The sequence below is a fragment of the Globicephala melas genome, chromosome 20, assembly GCF_963455315.2.
Source record: "Globicephala melas chromosome 20, mGloMel1.2, whole genome shotgun sequence".
Taxonomy (NCBI): domain Eukaryota; kingdom Metazoa; phylum Chordata; class Mammalia; order Artiodactyla; family Delphinidae; genus Globicephala; species Globicephala melas.
Genome location: NC_083333.1, coordinates 35,969,483 through 35,997,257, shown reverse-complemented (window position 1 = coordinate 35,997,257; position 27,775 = coordinate 35,969,483). Strand labels below are relative to the sequence as shown.

General features: G+C 36.9%; 2 protein-coding genes across 10 annotated transcripts in view; both read left to right on the top strand.

Moving 5' to 3' along the window:
• TANC2 (tetratricopeptide repeat, ankyrin repeat and coiled-coil containing 2) overlaps nucleotides 1-27,775 on the top strand; it is a 357,539-nt gene that overhangs the window by 180,738 nt on the left and 149,026 nt on the right. For all 8 annotated transcript variants that reach the window (XM_030843275.2, XM_060290546.1, XM_060290544.1 and 5 more), the window contains one exon: nucleotides 20,199-20,347. In XM_030843275.2, the coding sequence (XP_030699135.1) occupies nucleotides 20,199-20,347 (149 nt within the window). The remainder of the gene's footprint in view (nucleotides 1-20,198; nucleotides 20,348-27,775) is intronic.
• On the top strand, nucleotides 17,059-18,210 carry LOC115845394 (large ribosomal subunit protein P1-like). Of its 2 annotated transcripts, XM_060290796.1 has the most exons (2): nucleotides 17,059-17,239; nucleotides 17,315-18,210. In XM_060290796.1, the coding sequence occupies exons 1-2, from the start codon at nucleotides 17,133-17,135 to the stop codon at nucleotides 17,511-17,513; spliced, it is 306 nt and encodes a 101-aa protein (XP_060146779.1). In that variant the 5' UTR covers nucleotides 17,059-17,132; the 3' UTR covers nucleotides 17,514-18,210. The 2 variants fall into 2 exon arrangements, with proteins under 2 accessions (XP_060146779.1, XP_060146778.1); XM_060290795.1 differs by having other exon boundaries at nucleotides 17,059-18,210.

Here is a 27,775-nt window from a genome sequence, read left to right as displayed (position 1 = left end):
CTGGTATCCTACCCTTTTATATTCAGAATTCCCCTGCTGCCCTTCTAATAACTGTCTGTAGTTCTTTCTTCTTGCCTAACCTATACTATTATGGTCCAGTGAAATACTTGTTCCTAGAATGGTGTTTTTCTCTTTAAGTCTGGGTAACTACATCATGTTATTTTAACGTGCAGGTTCTAGAATAAATTCCAGATTTGGAAGCCAACAGAGAATACATTTACCATTTAGACAAAGGTGACTTTTGAGGATAATACTTTTCTTACTGTGAGCAATATATAAATGCCTTGCTTTCCACATTAGAATACATTGTACGATGGGTAAGGAAATCCAGGTCAGTAGGGGAATAATATGGAAATACTGTATTACACAAGTAACACATTTTTACCATATTTTGTATCTCAAACATATGTCTGTTCAAAGCAGTTGTTAGAAACCTCAGTTTAAAATCCAAAGGAACATTCAATGATAAACGTCAGTCTTACAGATTTCAGTGAAGCGTTTAAGGTTCTTGAGCTTGTCAAATACTGCTTTTCATTTCAGCCAAATAGTCCTCATCATACATTGACGTGCACATAGTACTTCTTGTACATTGGGGGCAATTATGTAGGCAAGGAAACTAGTGTAAGTTTTGCCAAGCAATGAGTACTTTCTATCTCTAGGTGTCCTGCCTCTACAGTGATTCCCACTTCCAATGGGAGAGAATCAGAATAGTGGGATGTTGTAATGGAAGATTATAAGCATTTAAAAGCCTGTTCTCTTAGCTAAGTGCTAAAGTAATGAATTTTTTAAAATGCAAAGAGTCCCTAATCTTATAAAAATTTTATTCCTAAATAGCACAAGGGAGAACCACCGTCTGTGTGTGTGTATATGTGTGTGTGTGGTGTGTGTGTGTGTGTGTGTGTGTGTGTAGGACTTTTTTCCCCCATTTATTTGTGTATGTCTAAGTTATTAATAAAAAGTATAGGGGCTTCCCTGGTGGCGCAGTGGTTAAGAATCCACCTGCCAATGCAGCGGACACATGTTCGAGCCCTGGTCTGGGAAGATCCCACATGCCGTGGAGCAACTAAGCCCGTGTGCCATAACTACTGAGCCTGCGTTCTAGAGCCCGCGAGCCACAACTACTAAGCCCATATGCCACAACTACTGAAGCCTGCGCACCTAGAGCCCATGCTCTGCAACAAAGAGAAGCCACCGCAATGAGAAGCCCGCGCACCACAACGAAGAGTAGCACCTGCTCACCACATCTAGAGAAAGCCCGCACACAGCAGTGAAGACCCAACACAGCCATAAATAAATTAATTAATTTTAAAAAAAAAGAGTATAGGGTTATTAGGAGATAAATTTACTTTCTAGGGAGCATTTTTTTCCTTTTCCAGCTTTATTGAGATATAACTGACATATAACATTGGGTAAGTTCATTGTGTACAACACTACCATTTTATATATATATGGATTACTGATGACGTTTATGGACAGCCTCTCCAGAAAATTGCACCCACGTGCAAAATTTTGCATATTGTCTGAGTTTTGAAGAAATTAATAAAACATTTAGGTTTGTTTTCCCTGTGTAATAGTTTTATCTGAAAACTAGTCTAAGCAAACCAAAATTAATAAGAATCAGACTAGAGTCTTCTAAGGAAGTTACATTATTGCTAACTTCCATTCCATACCCTAAAGCTAGGTATCTAAATAATGCAACTGTAGAGATTCCATAAAAGTTGGTTCTTTAACTTAGGCTCTAGGTGAGTTAATTTAAAGAAGGCAGTTATTTAGGAAGGAAGTAGGGAAAGGAAGGGTAAGTAGGAGAAATTCAAACACTTCTGTTTTAAAGAGATGGGGTCCTGTGATTAAAGGTTCCTTAGATTTCTCTGCACCTGCCCCAACTAAGGCACTTTTTTTCCCTCAGTTGAGATTGACAGTGACCTGTGTCACTGGTACCCTGACATGGATCTAGTTTTCCCATCTACATCCAGGGACCATTCTTCCCTATTTTCTGCCCTCCTGATCCTCCATATTGAGAGGTGGCTCTCACTTAGAACTATGGAAAGCATCTCAGACCAAGACCACCATCTTAACCTCCAACTTATATTTAATTTTAAAACAGTAGACACATTTTTTGAGATAAGGTATTCAAAAACTGTTTAGCAAGCACATTGAAAAGAAATAGAGTGCCTTCAGCCTGGCTGTATATTCTGCAGCTCAACATACACTTTATCATTTCCTGCTACCATCACCCCTAGCCATGCCAGCTATATTAAAATTTCTTATATCCTGAAGGTATTTGAGTTTGCAACCTCTGCTGTGGGTTACAGGAAGTCGTTAACTTTTTTTAGGAGGTGGCAAAGAAGAACTGGAAGATGAAAGAATGAAAATTTCCCTTACTCTCTCCCTATTAAAACATGCAAGTTCAGGAGATTCATAGACTTCCAAAAGTGTATCATAGGATCTCACATCAAGAGTTCTTGATTCAGATCATTCATTAGCTGACATAAGCTACTATTTAGAATATCATTTGTTATTAGCTGCTGTGGTTTAGCTCTGCTAGGAGGAAGCATTATGCATGATTGAACAATTGAAATGTAATGTTACTTTAAAAAGAGAAGAACTAAAGGAGAATTTCCTCAACCAATAACCTCTAGTGGTGTTAGGGAAATATTCACCTTTTCCAACACGGTGTTCATCAAATGACTCTTATTCTTGTAACTCTCCCACTGCTCTCTCCTTTCTCCATCTCCACCACTCATCTTCCCACAGACTCTAGCTCTTTTCTACCACATTTTTACAATATTATATTAAGAATAATCTTAAAAGATTGACTGTACTACTCTAACCCTATGACCTTTATCATTATTTCTTTTGCCTATTATTCTGCTAATTCTCTTGCCTTTTCATACCCCTAATTATTTTTGTGTGCTGGATTTAATATTTGAAAATATGTGTAGAAATAATCTGAAAGTAGGATGATTTCTTTTTTTTCCAGAGAGGGTTTTCATTTGCTTCCGCCACCTGTGATCAGTTCAATCCAAGTTCAGGGTGTGAAGTTTTCCAAGCCAATGAAATGACACAAATCAGTACTGCAGGACCTAGTTTACTTCTGGTTCATCTTTACCCTTAGGTTGTAGCTCTTAAGGGTCTCAGCCGAAAGTATGGGGTGTTTTACTAGATTTCCCACTCCTGGAAGATCCTAGACTCCATTTTTGTTCCCCTGACCTTGTGAGACAGCTAAACACACAGCTCAGCTGCTCAGTCATTTCTTCCCTGTTAAGAAATGCCCCCAGTGCTAAAGTGGCTCTCCATGCTGGGCAAGATCTCCATTTCTGATTTCCATCTTCTCCCTGTTCTTATAATGATGACTTACCGCCATCTTGTTGGATCTTTAATGCTTTCCAAAAGATTTTTAAAATATATTTTGTCCAGTTTTTAATAATTGTCATCAGCTGGAAGGTTTCCAATTACTAAAAGGTCCCTACCATCATTATTTCCTTTGGGGGAAAAAAATTCTAGCATTTGTATTTGTAGATCATGTATACATCTGAAGGTATGTATACATTTTTATTTTTCTGTTCTATGCTCCCCATGAAGCTACATGGGAACAGACTGTATGCTAAAACAGTCTTAGAACACTACCTCTTTGGACAAACCAGTCCCCATAAATTCTGGGAGCTATCTACTAAGAAATTGAACTGATAGTATTAGCCGGTTGATTAAATATCAATATAAAGAACTTCTCTTTTCAAACAGGCCTTTAAAAATTATTTATTTATTTTAATTTATTTATTTTTGGCTGCGTTGGGTCTTCATTGCTGCACGTGGGCTTTCTCTAGTTGCTGCGAGCAGGGGCTACTCTTCGTTGCAGTGCGCGGGTTTCTCATTGCAGTGGCTTCTCTTGTTGCGGAGCATGGGCTGTAGGCACGTGGGCTTCAGCAGTTGTGGCACGTGGGCTCAGTAGTTGTGGCTCACGGGCTCTAGAGCTCAGGCTCAGTAGTTGTGGCGCACGGGTTTAGTTGCTCCACAGCATGCGGGATCTTCCCAGACCAGGGCTCGAATCCGTGTCCCCTACGTTGGCATGCGGATTCTTAACCACTGTGCCACCAGGGAAGCCCTGAAACAGGTTCTCAGAGTTGGTTCATGGTCCATCTCTTTGAGCAAGTTGTCTCCTGTTTGGACTTGGAACTTAATCTCAAAGAAATTAGTATTTTGCATCAAAATTTTGGCAAGTTTTGCCAAGTGTGATTATGATATTACCCATGATACTGAATTGTTGAAAAACTTGCCTTTCTGTGCCTGATGTCTTTCTGGTGTTATTTGGTCTATTACTATTAGATTGGGGAGGAAAATGTCTGTTTCATCCAGTCACAAATCCCAAATGTATTTCATAGATTACTGAGGTAAGTTAAACATTATTATGTTTTCAGCTTTCATCTTACCTTCTACAATAGCCGTAATAGTTAAATTATAATTGTGAGTGGATGAAGCTGATGTTTATATTGCTGCCAGACAAAAAACTTTAAATAGGGAATAGGAGTCATCATGCAAAATGATTGGAGAGTTTCTTTAGTGTTTGAAGAGGATCATGAGACACAAGCTTACTACAGTCTGGCTTTCTATTGCTTGGCTCTGTTGCAAACCAATTTTAAAAGGAATGTTCTAATCTGCTGGTTAATGTTTCATTAAAACATTGAATATCAAAAGCCATGTAATCTATTTTTTATATTTACCACAAAATTCCTAGTACATATATTAAAGACTCAATTTTCTATTAATCTATGTAAATCATCTTTGATACTATAGAACAGAATGCTACCCTTAAAATGTAAAGGTATTATTTGTTTCATATAAATAATTTTTCTGTTTATAAGTCTTTTTTTTTTTTTTTGCTGTACACGGGCCTCTCACTGTTGTGGCCTCCCCGTTGTGGAGCACAGGCTCTGGACGCGCAGGCTGAGCGGCCATGGCTCACGGGCCCAGCCGCTCCGCGGCATGTGGGATCTTCCCGGACCAGGGCACGAACCCGTGTCCCCTGCATCGGCAGGCGGACTCTCAACCACTGCGCGACCAGGGAAGCCCTGTGTATAAGTCTTAAAGTGAAAGAACTCTGGTTAGAATTCATTTGTATACAAGTAAAACTTCCATTACAGTCAAGGACATAAAATATGGATGCTGTTTTCTGGTACCTTACCAGAGCAACGATGCTTATTTTCTGAGTTAAAATTTATTCTATACAATGAATTCTCTAGTACAACACATGCCTTATCTGGTCCCTAATCAAGTAACATTTTTTATAATGACCCAGATTATATGCTCTCTGCCTTAGAGAGAAGAAAGAATTAAACTATAAGTGAATCATCACAGCATTTCTCTAATGAAAGCTTTTGAATAACAGTTATCCCTAAATCATTTCTTCTTAAATATTCAAACAAGAAGAAAAGAAGGAAAAAAAAAACACACTAAAATGACCAAAAACACTCATCTGGACAATTTACACATTTTCTCCTTTATGCTTACCACTGTATCCACAGTGCCTAGTGCAGTGACTGACTAATACATAGTAGGTCTTCATTCAGTGTGTGTTGAATGAATGAAATGAACCTAAAAAGTCAGAGGAAGGCAAAATGAAAAAAAATTTAGTATGTTATAAATATGTGTAAATTACATGGTTTTCTCTCTACTTAGGAATATGTCTTTTTCTAATTTACTACAGAGGGGCCTGTGAGTGTGAACAGCTGGAACCATGATTTCTTAATCTGTGCTTATAATGTAATTTCACTATGGTGTTGAGAAAGGGGAAGTAGTATTTCTTTCAGTGGTTTTTTAATTTGTGGTATCTCATTTGCTTTAAATTCCTAAACTTTCTCCTTCCATTGATAGACGTCTACCTACCTACAAGGCCAATGTGACTAGCATATGGGAAGGGGCTTCAAGCTTCACTAGATAAGAATTCGGCCTTGGCAGCCAACTGAGATCAGTCAGCTACGAGTGAATTGTAATAAATGTAATTAGAGAACATAATCAATGAGTATAAAACAAAGAATGAGGATTTCAGGAAAATATCTGCCAGCCAAATGTGACACATTTATCCTCAGAGGTCAGGAAAAAGAAAATAAATACATGAATAGGCTTAACACTATCCTTTGAGAAACTGAATATATATAACAATGACCAGACCATGTATAAAAATAGAGTTCTGACACCCAATTTGCAGCAGATAGCCTAGGAACCCAACTTACTATCTACAAGTCAGACTTGTAGGAAGTAAGACTACTATCTCTAATAACCAGTCCAGGAAGCCAAAAGTAACCCCTGTAACTATTGGAACTAAATGACCAGGGCTTGATTTTTAACTGACAGCTTCCCTAGTATTTGCCCTCACTTCCAGCTTAGGAGTAACCAGAGAAGGCTAAATACACACACCTAGCCGGTCATGCAGGACGCTTCTAGCTAGCCCACCTTCAGCTCTTCTGTGCCAGGTGCCTCCGATCAGGGCATGACCTGAAGCCTCTCCTTTTTTTCCCACTATAAAGCTTTTGAACTCCTCTGCCTGCCTTTAAGTCTCCTCCAGGTGCAAGTGATAGTAGCTGATTCCCTTGCTATAGCAAGCTCTGAATAAATAGCCTTTTCTTGTTCTTATTTGGGTGGTCTTCATTTATTTCCATACCGTTTTTTCACATAACATCATTCCCAGTGACAAAGGCAGATCTTGACATGACTTTGGAATCTATTAATGCCTTGGTGGTGTATCACTTTCCACATTAACTGATTTTGATTTAGTCATCTCATGGCACTGAAGCTGTGCTGTGTGAGGTAAGCGCTTTTTTAGTATACCAGTATTACAGCTCTTGTCAGACTTCTAAATTAGAATTAACTTACTCTTTCGGTTCTGTACAGTACCCCTGGTTTTACAGCTCTTTTATTAGCCTCATTTTCTTACACCCTTACACCACCTCTATTCCCCTTACCTTTATCCCCAGCTGGAAGAACTCAGAACCAGGTTCCTGCAGTTAAGTTCGAAGGTACTGGAAGTGGCATCTCGTCTTCCACCCCAAATTGTTTCCCCTAGGAGCACTAAAAAAAAGTTTCCATATATGTCAGTATTTATGGACTTGCCTGAGAATTTAGAAGATAGTCTGTGACTATCTTCCTTTCCTGTTGAAGAATCCTAATGCCAGAACTAGGTAATACCTGAGTGTCTCATCATTGTTTCTCCCAAATTTGGTGTAAAGCAAGCCTCTGATAAGCTGCCTCGATATGTCAGTGTTCTATGTGGACATGGAGATTCCCACCCCAACTCTAACTACCTTTATATTATATAAATATGTTTATATACTAGCAGAGCAATACACAAACACAGACTAATACTTGCAAGATACATTTCCAATAACATTTATATAAATGCATTTATGTAAGTATAAAAGAAGGACAGTGAGGTCAGTATATAAAAATCAGGAGTGTTTCTATATTCTAGCAAAGAACAATTGGAAAATTAAATCTAAAAACAACTTCATTTACAGTAACATCCAAAATCATGAAATATTTAGGGATAAATTTAACAAAACATGTACACTAAAAATTATAAATAAAACAGTGCTGAGATAAAGATCCAAATAAATGAAGATATCATTTATGGATTAGAAGATTCAGTATTGCTAAAGTAGCGATTTTGATTTACTACAATTCCAAGAAAAAAATGTTTGTAGAAATTTATAAGATTTACATGATTATAAATTTAGAAATTTACATGATTTTAAAATTTTTATAGGAATGCAAATGACCTAGAGTGGCCCCAGTGCTTTTTCAAAAGAACAGCAAAGTTAAAGGACTTCCATTATTCTTCAATAAAGGTGTCAGGGAAATTCAGTGGGGAAGTGAACATCAGTCCTTACATCATACCATGCACAAAAGTTAACTTAAAGTACCATAGACCTAAATGTAAGATCTAGGAGCAAATCTTTGCAGTCTTAAGGTAGGCAGAGTTTTCTTGGATAGGACAAAAGAAGTGTGAGCTATAAAAGAAAAAATTTAAAAGTTGGGCTTTATCTAAATTTAAAACTTTTGTTCTTCAAAAGAGACTTTTGAGAAAAGGAAAAGGCAAGCCATAGAACAGGAAAAATATTAGCATACATATGTCTGACACATTTGTATCCAATATAAAGAACCCTTACAAATAATAAGAAGAGAACCTAATTTTTTAAAGTATAGAAGATTTGGAGAAACATTCACAAAAGAAGATATAAGAATGGCCAGTAAATACATGAAAAGGTGTTCAGTATCTTTAGTCATCAGAGAAATTGCAAAGTGAAACCGTGAGATACCTCTCTGCACCCATTGGTATGGCTAAAATCAAAATGGCTCACAATACGAAGCGTTAGCGAGGATATGGAGCAACTAGAACTCTTACACACTACTTGGGAGTGTGAACAACCTCTTTGGAAACCGGCAATTTCTTACAAAGTTAAATGTTTAAACTTTATAACCCAGCCATTACACAACTTTGTATTTGTCCAAGAGAAGTTAAAATATATATCCACACAAAGACTTTTATAAGAATATTCGTAGTTTCTTCATATATAAAAGCCAAAAAACTATTGTATATGAAATAACCCAGTGTTCATCATCAGGAAGAAAAAAAAGGTGGTATAGCCATACGAAGGAATACTACTCAGCTATAAAAAGAAACAAACTGTTGAAACATGGATAGATTTCAAAAACCGAACGAAAGAAGCCAGACAAAAGAGAAAATACACTATTTAATTCCAGTTATATAAAATTATAGAAGATATAAACTAAGATAACAGAAAGCAGTGGTTTCTGTTTCTGATAATAGAAAAAGTGGTTGCCTGTGGCTAGGGTTTGAGAGAGGGTTTGACTTCAAAGGGACCTAAGGAAACTTCTGGGGATGATAGAAATGTTCTATATCTCAATTTTGGTGGTAGTTTCACAGATGTATATATCTGTCAAAATTCATTGAATTGCACACTTTATTGGAATATAATTTATTGTATGTAAATTACATCTTTAAAAAGACAAGATCAATAGGTGAGTAAGAAATAGAATAGAGTCCTGGAATAAGATGACAGCTAGAAGTGAGTGGGTATGAAGGTGAGTGGTTGAGAATGAGAGAATGGTTATACTGAACAGAAAATACATGGTAAGAGAAATCACCAGGGTTTCATTTTGGTCTACTAATAAGTTATGGTTGCATTTGAATCAAATTAAGTACCTAAAAAGTAAATGCTCATAATAATGCTGTGTAACAAACCACCCTAAAATTTAGAGCAACCAAAAAATAAGCAGTTTTTTTAGTCATGGATTTGCAAGTGTGGGTTGGGATGGCTCTGTCTCAGGCTGCAGGTTGGCTGAGCAGCTCTGGGGTTCAAGTTGGGCTCAGGCCTGTGGGTGTTCATTCTGGGGCCCAGGATGAAGGGGCATCCACTGGAGAGAAGCTCTTTCTCCTGGCGGATCACCAGAGCACAAGAACGCAAGCCCAGCTGCTCAGGCACATTTCAAGCCTCTGCTCATAACATTCCAAGGTCCAAATAAAGTCGCATGGCCAAGCCAAAACCATCTTTCATCGTGTGAAGTTTTAAACCTACCCAAAGAACCTCCCATATACCAACCCCACAGTATCAACAGTCATTTCATGTATTTTCTCCCCCGCTTCTTCAGTTATGCCCAAGGGAACTAAGAAGTGTAGGGATATGCTTTCAGGTCAGCCTCTATGAGTAGAGATGGGCTAGTGGTGTTGCTTTGATTCTTGATCACTGGATCACTGGCAGTGACTCTCACGATCAGGAGCTCAGTGTGGGGAGGATGTGGTAGAGCTCCACTTTAGCACTTCCTGCGGCAAACTGCAGAAGCACTGCTTTTGTCGGTCACCCATTTCCAATGTTCATCAGAAAAGGAGAAATTTAGGTTGCCATTTAAGAACTAAGAAATGAAAATATAACCAGGTTTGCTTTGGCAGTTGGGCCAAGCTAATCACAGGTTTTATAACTCTGTTGGAGAGAAAGCATGGGTTTCTTTATTTGATTAAATGTAGTACGAAGTTCTGAGTCTTGAAATAGATGAGAACAAGCAGTTTATAATGAACAGATCATAAAGGAAAATGTAAACAGCCCGATGAGAAAATACTAAGAGAATGCTGAGAATTAAGAGTCTGTGGAACTGTTCTATGTGTAGCCTGCCATGTTAGGAATACAGATTAGGGATTTGGATACATTAGCTAATTGTATCCAAGAAATGAATTCATTTCTTGGCACAGTTTTAATCATTGTTTAATCCCTCTGCAGTTTGGCTACTTAGAGTAAAAAATACTTTTTGCAAATGTTGTAAAGTATAAACCATCTCTGAAAAGAAAATTGATGTCATCAAAACACCAAAATATTCTGAAATATTCAGCATTTGCTTTTTTACAGCATCCTATTTCTTGCCTGCATTATATTTCTCAGAGTTTAATTTGCTATGATTCAAATTATTTATTTTCCATTTTTCCCCACGAGACTATAAGCTCCTTAAGGGATAGGGACTGCGCCCATTGTTCACAAATGTGATCTAATACCTCACACAGTGCTGGACACACAGAAAGTACTTAGTAAATATTTATTGAATTAATTCATGCTTTCTTGTATTGTCCATGGAGGTTATTCTGCTGGATCCCATTAATAAATAAAGTAACCATTTAAACAATTTGTCCTTAATAATCACATATTTCCTGGCAAAATAATGAGTTCAGCAGCCAGGCAGCCTGGACTTCAACATTGACTCTGTCACTTGCCTAACCGTGTAACTGTGGGCGAGCAAAAGCTTGATCTGTGTGTGCCTCACTTTTACTATCTGTACGATAAGGAAGGTGTTGTGAAGATTGAATGATTTAATACATGTAAAGCACTTAGGAAAGTACCAGACGGTAATGCCTCAATAAGTTATTATTACTACTAGTACAACTATCAATATTATTATTCCAGAAATAAACTTAAAACACTCTTTTAAAACAATACTGAATATGCTATATTACTCAGTTTTGATCTCAGAATTCTGTCTTTGTGTTGAACTGGTAAGTCTTACAGAATTTGAATCTGAAAATTGCTCCTCCCTCTGCTCTTTTTCCTTAACTCTACTGTTAAAAAATCAAACAAGTATGGCCTCCTGCAGAAAACCTTCTTTCCTCCTTTTCTTCCTCCATCTTTCCAGAACAAGTTTGTTTCTTTCTCTGTGCTCTCTACTACTTCCTTTAATTTACAAAATACTTCTTGTATATATACTGGCTTCTCTCTATCCTTAGGTCATTGCTCCACTTTAAGTTAACGGATGTAAGAGGGGAGTGGTCAGATAATTTTTTATTTTACACTCAATTTTTAATTATATATAGCATTAGTTAATTTTTCATAGCTGTAGACTCCTTTCTTGGAGGAAAAAAAGTATTGTGAATATTGTTTCATTCTCAAACCCAGTGTCCTATGTCCTTAATACATTTTCTGTAAGTTTTGAAAATTAAAATATAACATAATTACAGAAAGGTATACAAATAATAATTATGCAGCTCTATGAAATTTTCAGAAGTGAACACACTTGTATAACCACTACCTAAATCAAGACATAGAACATTACCGGCACCTCATAACCTTTTCTCATGTTTCCTCTGCATCATAATCCATTCCCTCTAAGCTTGACCACTGTTCCGACTGCATCATCAATGATTTCTTTTACCAGTTTTCAAACTTTATATAAACGAAGTCATTTAGTATGTACTCCTTTGAGTCTGTCTTCTTTTGTTTAGTAGTATGTTTGTGAGATTCTCTTTCATTGCTGTCATATTTCATTGTATGTCTACTGTTGATGGACATTTTCAACTTTGGCTATTATGAACAATTCTGTGAATGCTTGTTACATCTATTTTGATGCCCCTACATATACTTTTCCTTTCGGTATATACCTAGTAGTAGACTTGCTGGGTCATGGGGTTTCAGTCCCCAGTCTAAATTTTTTTCCAGATTTGATGCTACCAGTTTACATTCACACCAGTACAACAGGATTTAACTGTCCTTTTACCCCATATTATCAGGTGTTTTTGGTTTGTTTCTTTTGTGTGCTATCCTGCACTACACATACGTAGTGGTATCTCATTGTGGTTTTGATTTTCATTTCCGTACAATGTTGAACATTTTGTATAAAACAGGAGTTTTGTAAATTCCCGTGTGGAATTTCTTTTGTTCATCTTTTAATCGTATTGTCTTTATTTTTCTTATTGATTTGTACGAGTTCTTTGTATATTCTAAATACAAGTCCTTTGTTGGATGTATGAACTAAAGATATTTTTCCCACTCTATGGCTTGCCTTTTTACTGTTTTGTTTTGTTTTGTTTTTTTGCGGTATGCGGGCCTCTCACTGTTGTGGCCTCTCCCATTGCGGAGCACAGGCTCCGGACACGCAGGCTCAGCGGCCATGGCTCACGGGCCCAGCCGCTCTGCGGCATGTGGGATCTTCCCAGACCGGGGCACGAACCCGTATCCCCTGCATCGGCCGGCGGACTCTCAACCACTGCGCCACCAGGGAAGCCCCTTTTTACTGTTTTAATGGAGTCTTTGGTGAACAGAAGTTTTTCTCATTAATAAACTTACCCATCTTTTCTTTTTTGTGTTCTGTTTAAGAAATCTTTGCCTAGTCCTAGTTCATGAAGTTATTCTATTAGGCTATCTTCCAGAAAATGTATTATCTTTCGTATTTGGGTCTTTTATCCACCTGGAATTGATTTTTGTGTATGGGATGAGGTTGGGACAGATTTCATTTTTATTCATACATACTGATCCGTCACCAATGATTGAAAACACCATTTGATTACTAAAATATTGCAATGGTATCTCTGTCCAAATAAGGTGATTATACATGTATAGATATGTTTCTGGATTCTTTATTCTGTTCTCCTGGTCATTTTGTCTGTGCTTGTACCAAACATACTCTGTCTTAATTACTTTAGCATTAGATTAAACCTTGATATTAAGTAATAGCAGTCATTCTTCTTCACATTTTCTTTACTGTTCCTAGACCTTTCCATTCCCATGTGAATTTTAAATCCTTTATTTTTTTTAATGTTTAATAATAATTCCTATTAACTTTAATGAAAGCTTTTCAAAATTACAAAATCCATTAAAATAGTTCATCATACTAATAGCTGTAAGAGAAATAAAAACAGCTAGTTTTCTTCATAGAGGCTAAAAAAGGCATTTGATAAACATTCAATAACCACTTCTGCTGTGGAAAAATATCCAAGCATAAGAATCCTTTAGTTTTACGGTGCTGTATTCCTCATTCAGTATTCTGGGAGCAAAGCCTATTGCATAAACACACTGCTCCCAAATAGCCAAGATAAATTTCAAGAGTTTTAATCAACATAATGTATGAATGATATGATTTATTTTGTGTATAATAGTGTCACGGTGATTATTTTCCAACAACCTACCAGCCATCTTGTTTTGTTGTGTATCATACTCCAAATTCATCATTATTATAAGGAGTCACAGTAGAATTCCACTCAAGAAAAGTACTGTCTTTGTTTAGGGACATACCTTAATTGGGCGTGTTTGGTTATGAAGATGACACCTTCTTCACATCGCCTGGATGGTCATGGATGAGACAGAAAGATAGGTAAAATATTTGGTATGAGGATTTAAGAGGAATTTTGAGAGTTTTGAACAAATACCCTGGGCAGAGGGGAGGTAGGAAGTGATGCCCAACAAAATGGTGAGAGACTGGAATCAAGGATGACAGTAGAGCTTAGGGGTTAAGAGCCTGAGTTCTAGATCCAGATTTCCTGGATCAGCTACTTATTAGCTTATGAATTTGGGTAAGTTACTCATCCCTCTGTGCTTCACTTTCTTTATTCATAAGAAGGGGATATATGTGCCTACCTCATAGGGTGGTTATGATCATTAAAAGAGTTAATGTATATAAAGTACTTAGAAACAGTACCTGGCATATAATTAATCCCCATATGTGCTAGCTGTTATTATAATTAATAAAAGATAATCTGAAAATTTGAGATATATCATTTTTTAGTTTCATTTAATTGTTCTGTGTCATGATATAATCCCCCACCCCTAACAAGCTCACTGTAACCCCAGTAAAGTCCTGTCCACACACCACCATAAGACTAAGGTTCGTTGAAGACTGAAAAGATTACAGCAGAATCTAGTAGTGCAGAAAACAGACCCTACACTCAGGAAAGAAATAGCCCAAAGACTAAAAATTCATTGTAAGTTAGAAATTGAAGTAATTTTAAGAATCCATGGAAGTAACAGGTTGGACACTGGTTTTCCTGCTGACTGTGTGTTAAGAGTTCATCCAATTTGACATATTTTAAAGGATAAGGTGATTCTAGCTGTTTCAGGGTTTCTCAACCTCAATACTATTTAATGACTTTCGGGGCTAGATAATCCTTTATTGTGGAGAGCTGTCTTGTGTATTGTAGGATGTTTGGCAGAGTCCCTGGCCTCTACCTACTAGATGCCAGTAGCAGCACCGCTCCCTACAGTGTGACAACCAGAAATATCTCCACTCATTGCCAAACGTTCCCCGGGGGGCAAAATTGTCACCAGTTGAGAACTGCTAAGTTATTTAAAAGAAACTTCCCTGCATAGAGTTTTTTCCTCAAGTTCCAAACATTCACAAACAGAGAATAAAATAATGCACTACTATGTAGTCATTTCCTAGCTTCAATAATTTTGACAACTTTGTTTTATCTATATCTTCTCCATTTTTTTCTGTAGTAATTTCAGCAAAACCTGGTCATTATATCATTTCTCCCATAAATACTTTAATGTATATAAAGTATATGAGCTTGTAGACTTCTTAAAAATAATAAATATTAGCATCTTTTTAAGAAACTAATATTTAGGAAAAAAAAGCACTTAAGAGAAATAGAGTGATATAATAAGACTAAGAGTACATGAGTATAAGAGCCTAGAAGAAAAAAGAAGAGTTTGGTTTCTTTTCCCCTAGCCTCTTTCTTAAGTGAGTAACTTTTGGACTTTTGCAAATAATGCATGAAATAATAATATAATTATAGCCTCTTGCCTGCCATTTGTATATAGTGTAGTAGTATGTTGTGAAATTTAAAGAGGTCAGGGACTTCTACATTTTATTATAGATGTCTTCATAATTACATTTAGCATTTTAACCTGAAACTGTTTACTTCAAATTTCATATGCTATAAATATTCTTGTTATCATAGTAGACGTTGATAAATTTTAATAATATTAAATAGTTGACTCAGTAGTTTAGAAATTCTACACACTGTGGTAACGAAATGAAAAATTCTTCATAGCAAGGGTTTAAAGGTGGAAATTTGCTTGAATGATGGATAGGGGATTTGTTTGTTTTTAATTGAAGTATAGTTGATTTACAGTCTTGTGTAAGCTTCAGGTGCACAGCATAATGGTTCAGTATTTTTGCAGATTATATTCCATTATAGATTATTACAAGATAATGGATATAATTCCCTGTGCTATATAGTATACCCTTGGTGCTCATCTACTTATATGTAGTAGTTTGTATCTGTTAATCTCATACCCCCAATTTGTCCCTCCACCCTTCCCTCTCCCCTTTGGTAACCACAGGTTTGTTTTCTATCTCTGTAACTCTGTTTCTGTTTTGTATATACATTCATTTGTATTATTTTTTAGATTTAGGGTATTTGTTTTGAAGATGCATTTGCATGCATTTGTAACACAGCTTTTTCCTGAGATTTTATGTTAGAGTATCATAGTTGGGCAGAGGTAGAGAGATAAGGAACTGTCTATAATGTTGGACATTATAGAGGTAATAAAGCCCCTGGGATATCTTTCTGGTCTGTGGCAGAGAAATCCGTTTTTGTTGCCTCTTGCAGAGAAGTAGGGAAGGGAATATAGATCCTGTTTTTCTACTCTGGCGTAATTTCAATGCGAATTCTTTTTTTTTTTTAATGGGACTTTAACGCTGGTAGAATTAGGTTTGAATGCCAATCTAGGCACTTTCTTTTTTAATTAATTAATTAATTTATTATTTATTTTGTCTGCATTGGGCCTTCGTTGCTGTGCATGGGCTTTCTCTAGTTGTGGCGAGCGGGGGCTACTCTTCATTGTGGTGCACGGGCTTCTCATTGTGGTGGCTTCTCTTGTTGCGGAGCACAGGCTCTAGGCGCGAGGGCTTCAGTAGTTGTGGCACGTGGGCTCAGTAATTGTGGCTCATGGGCTCAGTAGTTGTGGCTCGCAGGTTCTAGAGCGCAGGCTCAGTAGTTGTGGTGCGCAAGCCTAGTTACTCCATGGCATCTGGGATCTTCCCAGACCAGGGCTTGAACCCATATCCCCTGCAGTGGCAGGCGGATTCTTAACCACTGTGCCACCAGGGAAGTCCTCAGTGAGAATTCTATATAGATTTTCCACAGATGGAGCACTTGAGTTCAATAATACTATACAAGGATACACCTGTAGTCCCTTCCTCTGACCTGCAAGTTGTGACTTCAGTAGAGAAGTTAAGATAAATGTTAAATTGAATAATAAGAACATAAACCTCACTTTCTTGCCATTAGGAGTGATTTAATGTGTAACGCTGAATATCCTAAAAAATTAAGCTATTATATTTTAGCATCAAACCGTATGATACTCTAGTTAATGCTTGCTATGGTGGAAGGACATATCTGACTCCAAAAAAAAAAAAAAAAGATTTTTGTAATATCCTATATAGGATATGTGCTACTGTGGATTGTTAACAGGTTAGACCGAATGCATCTGAACATAAAACAGAATCTGAAACAATGTTGACAATGAATCAAGTTAATGTAAAGGGATATTCAGTTCAGGTAAATTAGTTCTGCCTCACATTTAAAATAGATCATCTTGAGTTCCCTGGCTATTTTTTATGTCTATAAATTTCTGTAAATTCTCTATTTGGAAATAAATTGAGCCCAAGGAAAAACCTCACACTGACATTATTCAGCATCCCTCAGTGAAAAAGAATAATTCCTGTAGTTGGTAACCACTGAAAAACAGCCTAAATAGAAAGAAAATTACGCTTTCCTCAGCTGCCGCTAAGGTGCTCGGTCCTTCTGAGGAAGCTAAGGCCGCATTGGGGTGTAGGCCCTCACTTCATCTGGCGACTGCACCATGCCCGGCAGCCCCTGCCTAGCACTCGCCCGCACCATGGCCTCCGACTCAGCGCTCACCTGCACCTACTCGGGGCTCATCCTGTCCGACAATGAGGTGACAGTCACCGAGGATAAGATCAATGCCCTCATTAAAGCAGCCAGTGTAAATGTTGAACTTTTCTGGCCAGGCTTGTTTGCAAAGGCTTTGGCCAGTGTCAACATCGGGAGCCTCATCTGCAATGTGGGGGCAGGTGGACCCGCCCCAGCGTCTGGGACTGCACCGGCAGGAGGTCCTGGCCCCTCCACCACTGCTGCCCCAGCTGAGGAGAAGAAAGTGGAAGCAAAGAAAGAAGAATCTGAAGAGTCTGATGATGACATGGGCTTTGGTCTTTTTGACTAAACCTCTTTAGTAACACGTTCAATAAAAAGCTGAGCTCTTAAAAAAGAAAAAAGAAAATTGCGTTAAAAGCTAATTGTATGGGAAGAGTGTAGCAGTCAGGAAGCACAGGATTAAAATGAATGCCAGAGATCAGGAATTTTAGGGGTCTAAATTCCAGGGCAGAAAAATGAACCTGAATGGGGTTTCTTTTTGGAGTGATGAAAGTATTCTGGAATTAGAAAGTGGTGATGGTTCCTAAACTTATGAAGAGACTAAAGCCATTGAGCTGTATACTTTAAGAGGACAGAGTTTATGGTATATGAATTATTTTGAAAAAATGACCCTGACTGTGGGGAAAATGATAGCTCAGGGCCATCTGGCATAGGGTAGGAACCCAACCAGGGTGAGTAGTGCACCTGTGTGCAGGGTGGCAATGAGCAGCGGTGAGATTTGTTACATGTAGGGGGATAGATTAAATAAGTATAGTATTAAATAAGGAAAACAAGAACCAGATTTTTCACTATTGGAGAACAGAGTTATAACTTTGGAAAGGAAGAAGTCTAGAATTAACCCTATGGTATTGAATTGGAATTGGAGCATCTTTGTGAACATTTAGAGTGTATGTTTGTATATGGATTTACAAATAAAAATGAATATAGAGTTGTGTGTATGTATATAAGTGTATGAGCATACTGCCTAACTCTGTCGACAGAGTGGACCTGGGGGGCAGTGACATCCTGATCGCAATGAGCATACCTGATACTCTAAATACCTTTCCCCACTAAAAAAAAAAAAAAAAAAAAAAAACTCTTCTTGGGAAAAGGACTGATTCTAGGGCTAGGGCAGGGAAAGTACAAGATGAGCCCGGAACATCTGATGCCAGAAAGCAAAGAAGTGCTCAGAAAATGACAGGGATATATCAGAAGGTTACAGGAGCCAAATCGAAAGGGCTTACGTGGCCAACTTTGGGACAATTTGAGCATCAAAATTAATAATAATAGTAACAGGTTATAACTCATTGAGTAAGATAGGAGTCTTTGAGTTCAGATAGGTAGGTAGATAGGTAAAGGAAAAGAAACTAAACTATAGAAGAGTGATGGATTTAGAAAATATCACTATTTGGCAAGCATGATAGTAATTCTACCAAGCAACATTAATGGATGCTAAAAATAGTGGGCAAAATTTTATTGAGGAGAGATTCAGACTGCTACTTGTACACCAATGTTCATACTATCGTTATTCATAATATCTAATAGATGGAAACAGCTCAAGTGTCCAACTTGATGGACAGATGAATAGATAAACTAAATGTGGTATGTACATAAAATGGAGTCAGTCATAAAAAGGAGTGAAATTCTGACACATGATCTAACATGGGATGAACCTTGAAAATTTGCAAAGTGAGATAAGTTAGACATAAAAGGACAAATACTGTGTGATTCCACTTATATGGGGTACCTAGAATAAGTAAATTCATAGAGACAGAAAGTAGAATAGAGGTTACTAGGGCTAGTAAGAGGGGAGATTGGGGAGTTTTATTTAGTGGATACAGAGTTTCTCTGGGGGATGATTAAAAAGTTCTGAAAATGGAGATGGTTGCACAACATTGTGAACGTACTTAATGCCACTGAATCGTACACTTAAAAATGGTTAAAATGGCAAATTTTGTTACGTGTATTTTTATCACAAAAATTTTTTTTAATTTAAAAGTTTGTTGAAGAATGGTATACTTACATACTTTCAAAGTATCCCCCCATTACATACTTATTAATTACAAAGAGAAAGAGTATAATTTTAGAGTGGAAATATCTGGCAAACACTGCCATAACCAAGTGATCAGAGTTAACACAGCATTGCTTCTGCAGTAGTCCTGCCAAAAATGCATAACCTGAGCTAAGTCATGAGATAACTTCAAATTGAGGGACACTGTGCAAAATGGCTGGCCTGTAAGCTTCAAAAGTGTCAAGATCATGAAAGTTAAGATGAGACTGAGGAACTGTTCGAGATTAAAGGAGTCAAAGAGAACTAAGAACTCAGTGCAGTTGCTTAATCCTGAATTGGATCTTTTTGCTAGAAATGACATTACTGGATAAATATCAAAACTTAAATGGGGTCTGTGGATGAGATCATAATAATGTAAAATGTTAGGTTCCTGATTTCTCTGCTAGTACTGTGGTTATGTAAGAGAATTGCTTGTTTATAGGAAATGCATACTGTCTGGGCATGATGGGATATCATGTCTATATTTTCAAATGGTTAAGGAAAAAAATGTTCTTTGTACTATTCTTGAAACTTTTTTGTAAGTTTGAACTGATTTTAAAATAAAAAAGGATATTTACACGAACTGTAAGGAAAAAAAAAGATAAAAGAACCTGAATGAAGGTGGTGATTATGGCCAGGACTAGATCCCAAGACTAGGACTTGTATTGGAAGGCTAACTGCCAAAGAAATGGGAAACTTCTATTCAGTGAGTTACAAAAACATTCTCTCAAATTCAAGGGTTTCAAGTAAATATATTGAGGATTCTGAGTAGACTATCAGTTATAATATGTAACAGTGGAAAAATCAGCTTCTAGTCAAGGACCTAGTAATTTTGCATTTAGAATGTGAAAACAAAGGAAATGACCAAACTGAATGTAAAAATAGTTGCAAAACTGGCCATTTTATTTTGATAGATTCAGGTGTTTCAATGTCTTCCTGTTATAGGTGATGCCGAACAAGAACTTGGTCCCCCTCCATCTGTAGATGAGGCAGCAAACACACTCATGACTCGTCTGGGTTTCCTCCTTGGAGAGAAAGTCACGGAAGTTCAGCCAGGTGACCAATACAACATGGAAGTACAGGATGAAAATCAGGTAAACTGCTTCCTATCAACTTAGTGAAACATGGGATGAAACAGCCTATTATAACCAGGAAAGGAAAAATGTTGCAGGGTGTCAGTGTTCTGAGAAGAATAATCCCAAGTATAGAGTGCCTTTTGAGGCCTGGAGATATAACTTAATTTTCCATAATCACTATATTTCTTCAGTTTATAGAACGTCTTTTAGTTTCCTTCTTAAGTTTAAAAAGCCACTTTAAGGTTTTGACTTATTTATTGAATGAATGAGGAAATAAATAAGTAAATAAGCCGACAAACAAAATAGACATATATATGAGCACCGCACCCCCAAATTGCAGAATACATATTGTTTTCAGGTACACATGGATTATTTGCCAAATTGACAATATGCTGATCCATTGAACAGATCTCAACAAATGTCAAAAGATTTCAACTACTGTGACCATAGTAGAATTAATCAATTATAAAATAACATAGAAAATGATAGCTAAAAGATAACTCAGAAAATCAAAATCCCCAAGCGTTGGGATATTGATATACTCCTAAGTAGTCTTTAAGTCAGAAAATCACAAGAAATTGGAAAATATTTTAAACGGAAATAATAAAAAACAAAATATAATAAAACTTGTAGTATATAAAATATGCTTTAAAAAACTTTAGTTTTGGATACATATATTAGAAAAGCAGAAAATCCGAAAAATTAATGATCTAGATTTATCTCAGAAAGTTAAAAATATTAGCAATTTGAAAAAATTATTATTTCATAGACTTTTTTTATTTTGTCTATTCCATTCTTTTCAGTTAAAATGTCGCAAAAGAAGTATTAGACTCAGATTCATTTATGCGGTCTTAATCTTTAAAAGGAACGTCCGGTAGTGAACCATTTTACTCAGAAGATGACAAATTAAATTCAAATTGCGTATTCTCAGTAATGTTGGTGAAGATTCTGTGTCATACGTTAACTTCACCATAAAGTGTACAAGGACTATTTGAATATATTTGTCGATCACGTGGTTAATGCTCAGATGTTCCAGAGCTCTCTCCTCAGACTTTTCCTTTCTTTATATTCTCACTCCTAAGGTCATTGGTTTTGCTGGCTGCACATTCTGATCACGTGGGCAGTTTCTGTAAGATTCAAATACCTGGAGATTCTAATCAGATTGAAACTCTTCCATTCTTATGTCTTTAAATACTGTCTTAACTCCTAAACTATCTCTAGCCCTGCCTTTCCCCTTAACTCTAGATCTGTATTTTTAGCTGCCTACACTACCTTTTCTACCTATGTGTCGAAGATACATCTCAAATTTAACATGTCAAAAAACTGAACTCTTGCATTTTTCCCCAGAACCTGCTCCTTCTACTGAGTTTCCTGTCTGAATAGGTGGCATCACCTACAGGCATAAGACAAAAGCACTGGAGTCATTCTTGGCTTTACTCTGTCACACTCTACATTCACTCTTTCAGCAAATTATGTAGGCTTTGTCTTCAGAATTTATGCTAAATCTGATCCCTTTTCATTACTTCCACTGGTACACCTAAATCCAGGTCACTGTCATCTCTTGCCTGGGCTAGTGCAATAGCTCCTAGAATGTAAGGTTAGAAGGCTGGAACGTTTGCCTGTTCTATTTACGGCTGTATCCTCTGCACCTAGAACAATGTCTACTATTAGTAGGTGCTCAATAAATATTTACTGTCTGAATAAATGGCCTCCTAATAGGGCTCTGCTTCCACTCTTGCCCCCTGTAGTCTGTTTACACAGAAGCCAGCGTGATCCTTGAAAATGTGAGCCTGGTCCTTTGACTTCTCTTCTCTCAATCTCCCACTGTATTCCCCCACATTTAACATTAAATCTGAAATCTCTACCATGACCAGCAAGGGGCTACCTGATCTGACCCCTCGCTGCCTCTCCTACATCATTTCCTACCCCTCTCCCTTTCACCTGCAGCTCGCCAGCAACACTGGCCTTCCTGTCATTCCTCAAACACATAAAACATTCGTTTATACTGGAATGTTCTTCCCACATAACTCACTTCCTTACTTTATCCAGTGCTCTGCTCAAATGTTACCTCCTCCGAGAGGCCTCTTCCTTAATTACTTTATCTAATAGCATCTGCCCATCACTGTATCCCCTTATTCTGGTACTTTATTTTTTTTATAGCTCTTATTAATTTATTACATTATATATTTAGTTGTGGAGGGGGTTGTGTATATCATACAAGAATGTAAGCTGCATGGTGATAGGGATTTTTTTTTAACTAATTTACATTGTAACTATGTCAGTATGCTGTGATCTGTGAATAAAAAATAGAAATGATACATGTTGAGAGCTTCATTTAAATTGGTATAAATAAAACATCTGTTTTACTTTTTATCTCTTTATATTCACAGCAGGTTAAAATATGACTGTTCTAATAATGACCAAGAAACATGACATTACAATCTGAATTTGCCAAGGACCCTGTGTTTCTAAAAAGCTACATTTCTTGAGGTGCTAAAATTTATATTTGGTTGCTTTTGAGATAGTTCATGTCACAGCCTGTTGCAGTAATTTCTAAATGAAGTCACATGACTTGTGACTTCATTTAGAAATCAGGTAGCCCCTTCCTGGTCATGGTAAATAAAGATTTCAGATTAGAGCGTGCTTTGTGCGTTTACTGAATAAATTCGTCATAAAATAAGTAAATGAGTAGTATCATTGATTTAATGTAATTAAAGTGATATAGTATAACAGAAAAGTCACTGAACCAGGAGGTAGAAGATGTGTAGGGTTCATTTATATTTCAATTTTCAGGTAAAGAAAAATGGAAGCACACTGCCAGAAAGTGATGGACTAGTATTCAAATCCAGGCAGTCTGCTTTTACAACTTATGTTCTTAATAGCTACACCGTACTGGTCCAGTATAGCATGAAATAATGACAGGATTGTTGTGAAGATCAAGTTAAATCATGAATATGAAATCACTTTGTAAGCTGTAAAGTGTCATATAAACAAAAGATATATATGCAATATAATTAGCATGTAAATGTATGCAGGAACTGTATGATTTGGGGGAAATTGCTTCATAGCTTGCATACTTAGGGTAGTTTCATTTTCACATTTCTCAAATGGGGAAATAATATTTATTATGCCTCATACTTGGTTGATAAGGAAATAATGAAGTATCAATTATAACATTTAAAAAATTTTAACTACGAAACATTGAACAAATGTAAAATATTAATAATGAAGCTACATGATAGCCCTCTTGGAATATAATATACCATGAAACTATCTTGGAACCACAGAAGAAAGTGGCTGAATTGACCATTGGAATTTCTAGCCTTAGGAAAATTATTAAGAACTAGGAGGTCATGTTCACTTAGTGACTTTCTTCTGTACTAAACAACATACTGACAAAGATAGATTGCTTTGTTTAGAAAGACCCTATATAGTAATGGTGTCCTCAGAATAGTGCTAGTAATGACAAAATCCAGCACAGGCAAGTCAGCATATATCATTTTTTTGCAAAGGACAACATATTGAAAGTGATATTCAACTGATCACTATATTTTCTTCTCTCAGTAGTTTCTGGTGTATTAGGATGTACTTTATAAATTCCATCATTAGATTCTTCCCTTGGGTATTTGTAGAACCTTGAAGAGATCCGATTGGGAGTTTGGGATCCTTCTGGAGACCACTAAAAGATCAATGGGAAAACCACTGAAAGGTTTTAGAAGCGGAGCGGCTTAATTAGATGTCCATTTTAGCCTGCAGTATGGAGAGTAGATAATGTTGTCTTTCTGTGCCCAGAAGAGATTTCTGTGTCTCATTAACTAGCCTCCTTAAATAAATATAAGGCTTGCCTTTTAATTCACAAGCCATGAACAATTTTCTGCTTTCTGAATGGCTTGATCTTTAAGCTTTGCTTTTACAGTTAAAGCTTTTAAAGCATAGTCTGTGCTGAATGCTTTATTTTCCAGAAAATAACTTGTAGTAAAAATTATGTGTCATTTGAGCCTAACCTCCACATTGGCTATATTATGCATATAATAGTTTCCTTTCTCAAAGAACCGACTGAGAATCTTGTCTAAAAATGGAAATTAGTTGCTATAGAGGTAATAGATTTATACCCAAATTAAACTTTTTCAACATGGAATGACTATAGTATAGATGTATCTAATGTAGAAGACTCTAATACAGTTCTATTACAGTACCCATATATTTCTTAAACTGAGAATGAGGCCGTTAAAAATTGCCATGCCAAATTCTAACTAGGGAGGATTCTAAGTCAGTAAGACTGGGGTGGGGTTCAGTATCTGTCAGTTTTGTAGGGGAACTTGTTTTTTACATTCCACAGGAAATTCTACTGCAAGCTCAGTTTTTAAAAAATTCATTGCTCTGGTAGACCAACATCATTTTATAGAAATAGAGGAAATTACAAAGAAATTGAAACTCCTCCCTCTTCTGGAGAAAAATTATATAGAAGAGAAATGGCATAGATTTGAGGGCTTATTGTGTTGTTAAGAAAAATCAGTTTCTAATATTATTCATATGATTGAAAAGATTTACTTGGTTGCAGGGTTCTGAGAATGTCACTTATGCTTGGTTGACTTGAATGTATCTTTTATGACCTGGTTATAGCATTTAAATTAAAATCAAAACCTGGATTCAACACAGATAATTAAATATAAGAGATTGCATCTGGAAATCATTTGGGGACGAGTCAAAGAGCCTTAATATTCTCATATTCAGTGATCAGCATATTTTCCAGTCAAGTTATAAAATATAAATCTTCAGTTTTAGCAGAGAGATTATGAATAAACTCTGTATGTAAAGTTGAAATGCTTTTTTTTTAATTTAACATTTAAAGATGTTAAATTTATCATTAGTACTCCAAGTAATTTTGCCACTGATCAGATACTGTTTTGAAAAGGATAACCTTTTTTTTTAAACATCATTATTGGAGTATAATTGCTTTACAGTGGTGTTTAGTTTCTGCTTTATAACAAAGTGAATCAGCTATACATGTACATATATCCCCATATCCCCTCCCTCTTGTGTCTCCCTCCCACCCTCCCTATCCCACCCCTTTAGGGGGTCACAAAGCACTGAGCTGATCTCTGTGCTGTGCAGCTGCTTCCTACTAGCCATCTATTTTACATTTGGTAGTGTATGTATGTCCATGCCACTCTGTCACTTCATCCCAGTTTACCCTTCCCCCTTCCCGTGTCCTCAAGTCCATTCTCTACATCTGCGTCTTTTTTCCTGTCCTGCCCCTAGGTTTTTCAGAACCTTTTTTTTTTATTATTCCATATATGTATGTTAGCATACGGTATTTGTTTCTCTCTTTCTGACTTACTTCACTCTGTAGGACAGACTCTAGGTCCATCCACCTCACTACAAATAACTCAGTTTCATTTCTTTTTATGGCTGAGTAATATTCCATTGTATATATGTGCCACATCTTCCTTATCCATTCATCTGTTGATGGACACTTAGGTTGCTTCCATGTCCTGGCTATTGTAAATAGTGCTGCAGTGAACATTGTGGTACATGTCTCTTTTTGAATTATGGTTTTCTCAGGGTATATGCCCAGTAGTGGGATTGCTGGGTCGTATGGTAGTTCTATTTTTAGTTTTATAAGGACCCTGCATACTGCTCTCCATAGCGGCTGTTATCAATTTACATTCCCACCAACAGTGCAAGAGGGTTCCCTTTTCTCCACACCCTCTCCAGCATTTATTGTTTGTAGATTTTTTGATGATGGCCATTCTGACTGGTGTGAGGTGATAACCTCATTGTAGTTTTATTTTTTTTAACATCTTTATTGGAGTGTAATTGCTTTACAATGGTGTGTTAGTTTCTGCTTTACAACAAAATGAATCACTTACATATATACATATATATACATATATACATATATCTCTTCCCTCTTGTGTCTCCCTCCCTCCCACCCTCCCTATCCCACCCCTCTAGGCGATCACAAAGCACCCAGCTAATCTCCCTGTGCTATGTGGCTGCTTCCCACTAGCTATCTACCTTACGTTTGGTAGTGTATATATGTCCATGCCACTCTCTCGCTTTGTCACAGCTTACCCTTCCCCCTCCCCATATCCTCAAGTCCATTCTCCGGTAGGTCTGTGTCTTTATTCCTGTCTTACCCCTAGGTTCTTCATGACATTTTTTTCCCTTAAATTCCATATATATGTGTTAGCATACGGTATTTGTCTCTCTCTTTCTGACTTACTTCACTCTGTATGACAGACTCTAGGTCTATCCACCTCATTACAAATAGTTCAATTTCGTTTCTTTTTATGGCTAATATTCCATTGTATATATGTGCCACATCTTCTTTATCCATTCATCCGATGATGGACACTTAGGTTGTTTCCATCTCCGGGCTATTGTAAATAGAGCTGCAATGAACATTTTGGTACATGAGTCTTTTTGAATTATGCTTTTCTCAGGGTATATGCCCAGTAGTGGGATTGCTGGGTCGTATGGTAGTTCTATTTGTAGTTTTTTAAGGTACCTCCATACTGTTCTCCACAGTGGCTGTATCAATTTACATTCCCACCAACAGTGTAAGAGGGTTCCCTTTTCTGCACACCCTCTCCAGCATTTATTGTTTCTAGATTTTTTGATGATGGCTGTTCTGACTGGTGTGAGATGATATCTCATGTAGTTTTGATTTGCATTTCTCTAATGATTAGTGACGTTGAGCATCCTTTCATGTGTTTGTTGGCTGTCTGTATATCTTCTTTGGAGAAATGTCTGTTTAGGTCTTCAGCCCATTTTTGGATTGGGTTGTTTGTTTTTTGGATATTGAGCTGCATGAGCTGCTTGCATATTTTGGAGGTTAATCCTTTGTCAGTTGCTTCGTTTGCAAATATTTTCTCCCATTCCGAGGGTTGTCTTTTCGTCTTGTTTATGGTTTCCTTTGCTGTGCAACAGCTTTTAAGTTTCATTAGGTCCCATTTGTTTATTTTTGTTTTTATTTCGCTTGCTCTAGGAGGTGGGTCAGAAAGGATCTTGCTGTGATTTATGTCATAGAGTGTTCTGCCTATGTTTTCCTCTAAGAGTTTGATGGTGTCTGGTCTTAACATTTAGGTCTTTAATCCATTTTGAGTTTATTTTTGTGTATGGTGTTAGGGAGTATTCTAATTTCATTCTTTTGCATGGAGCTGTCCAGTTTTCCCAGCACCACTTATTGAAGAGGCTATCTTTTCTCCACTGTATATTCTTGCCTCCTTTATGAAAAATAAAGTGACCAAATGTGTGTGGGTTTATCTCCGGGCTTTCTATCCTGTTCCATTGATCTATATTTCTGTTTTTGTGCCAGTACCATTACTGTCTTGCTGACTGTAGCTTTGTAGTATAGTCTGAAGTCAGGGAGCCTGATTCCTCCAGTTCTGTTTTTCTTTCTCAAGATTGCTTTGGCTCTTTGGGGTCTTTGGTGTTTCC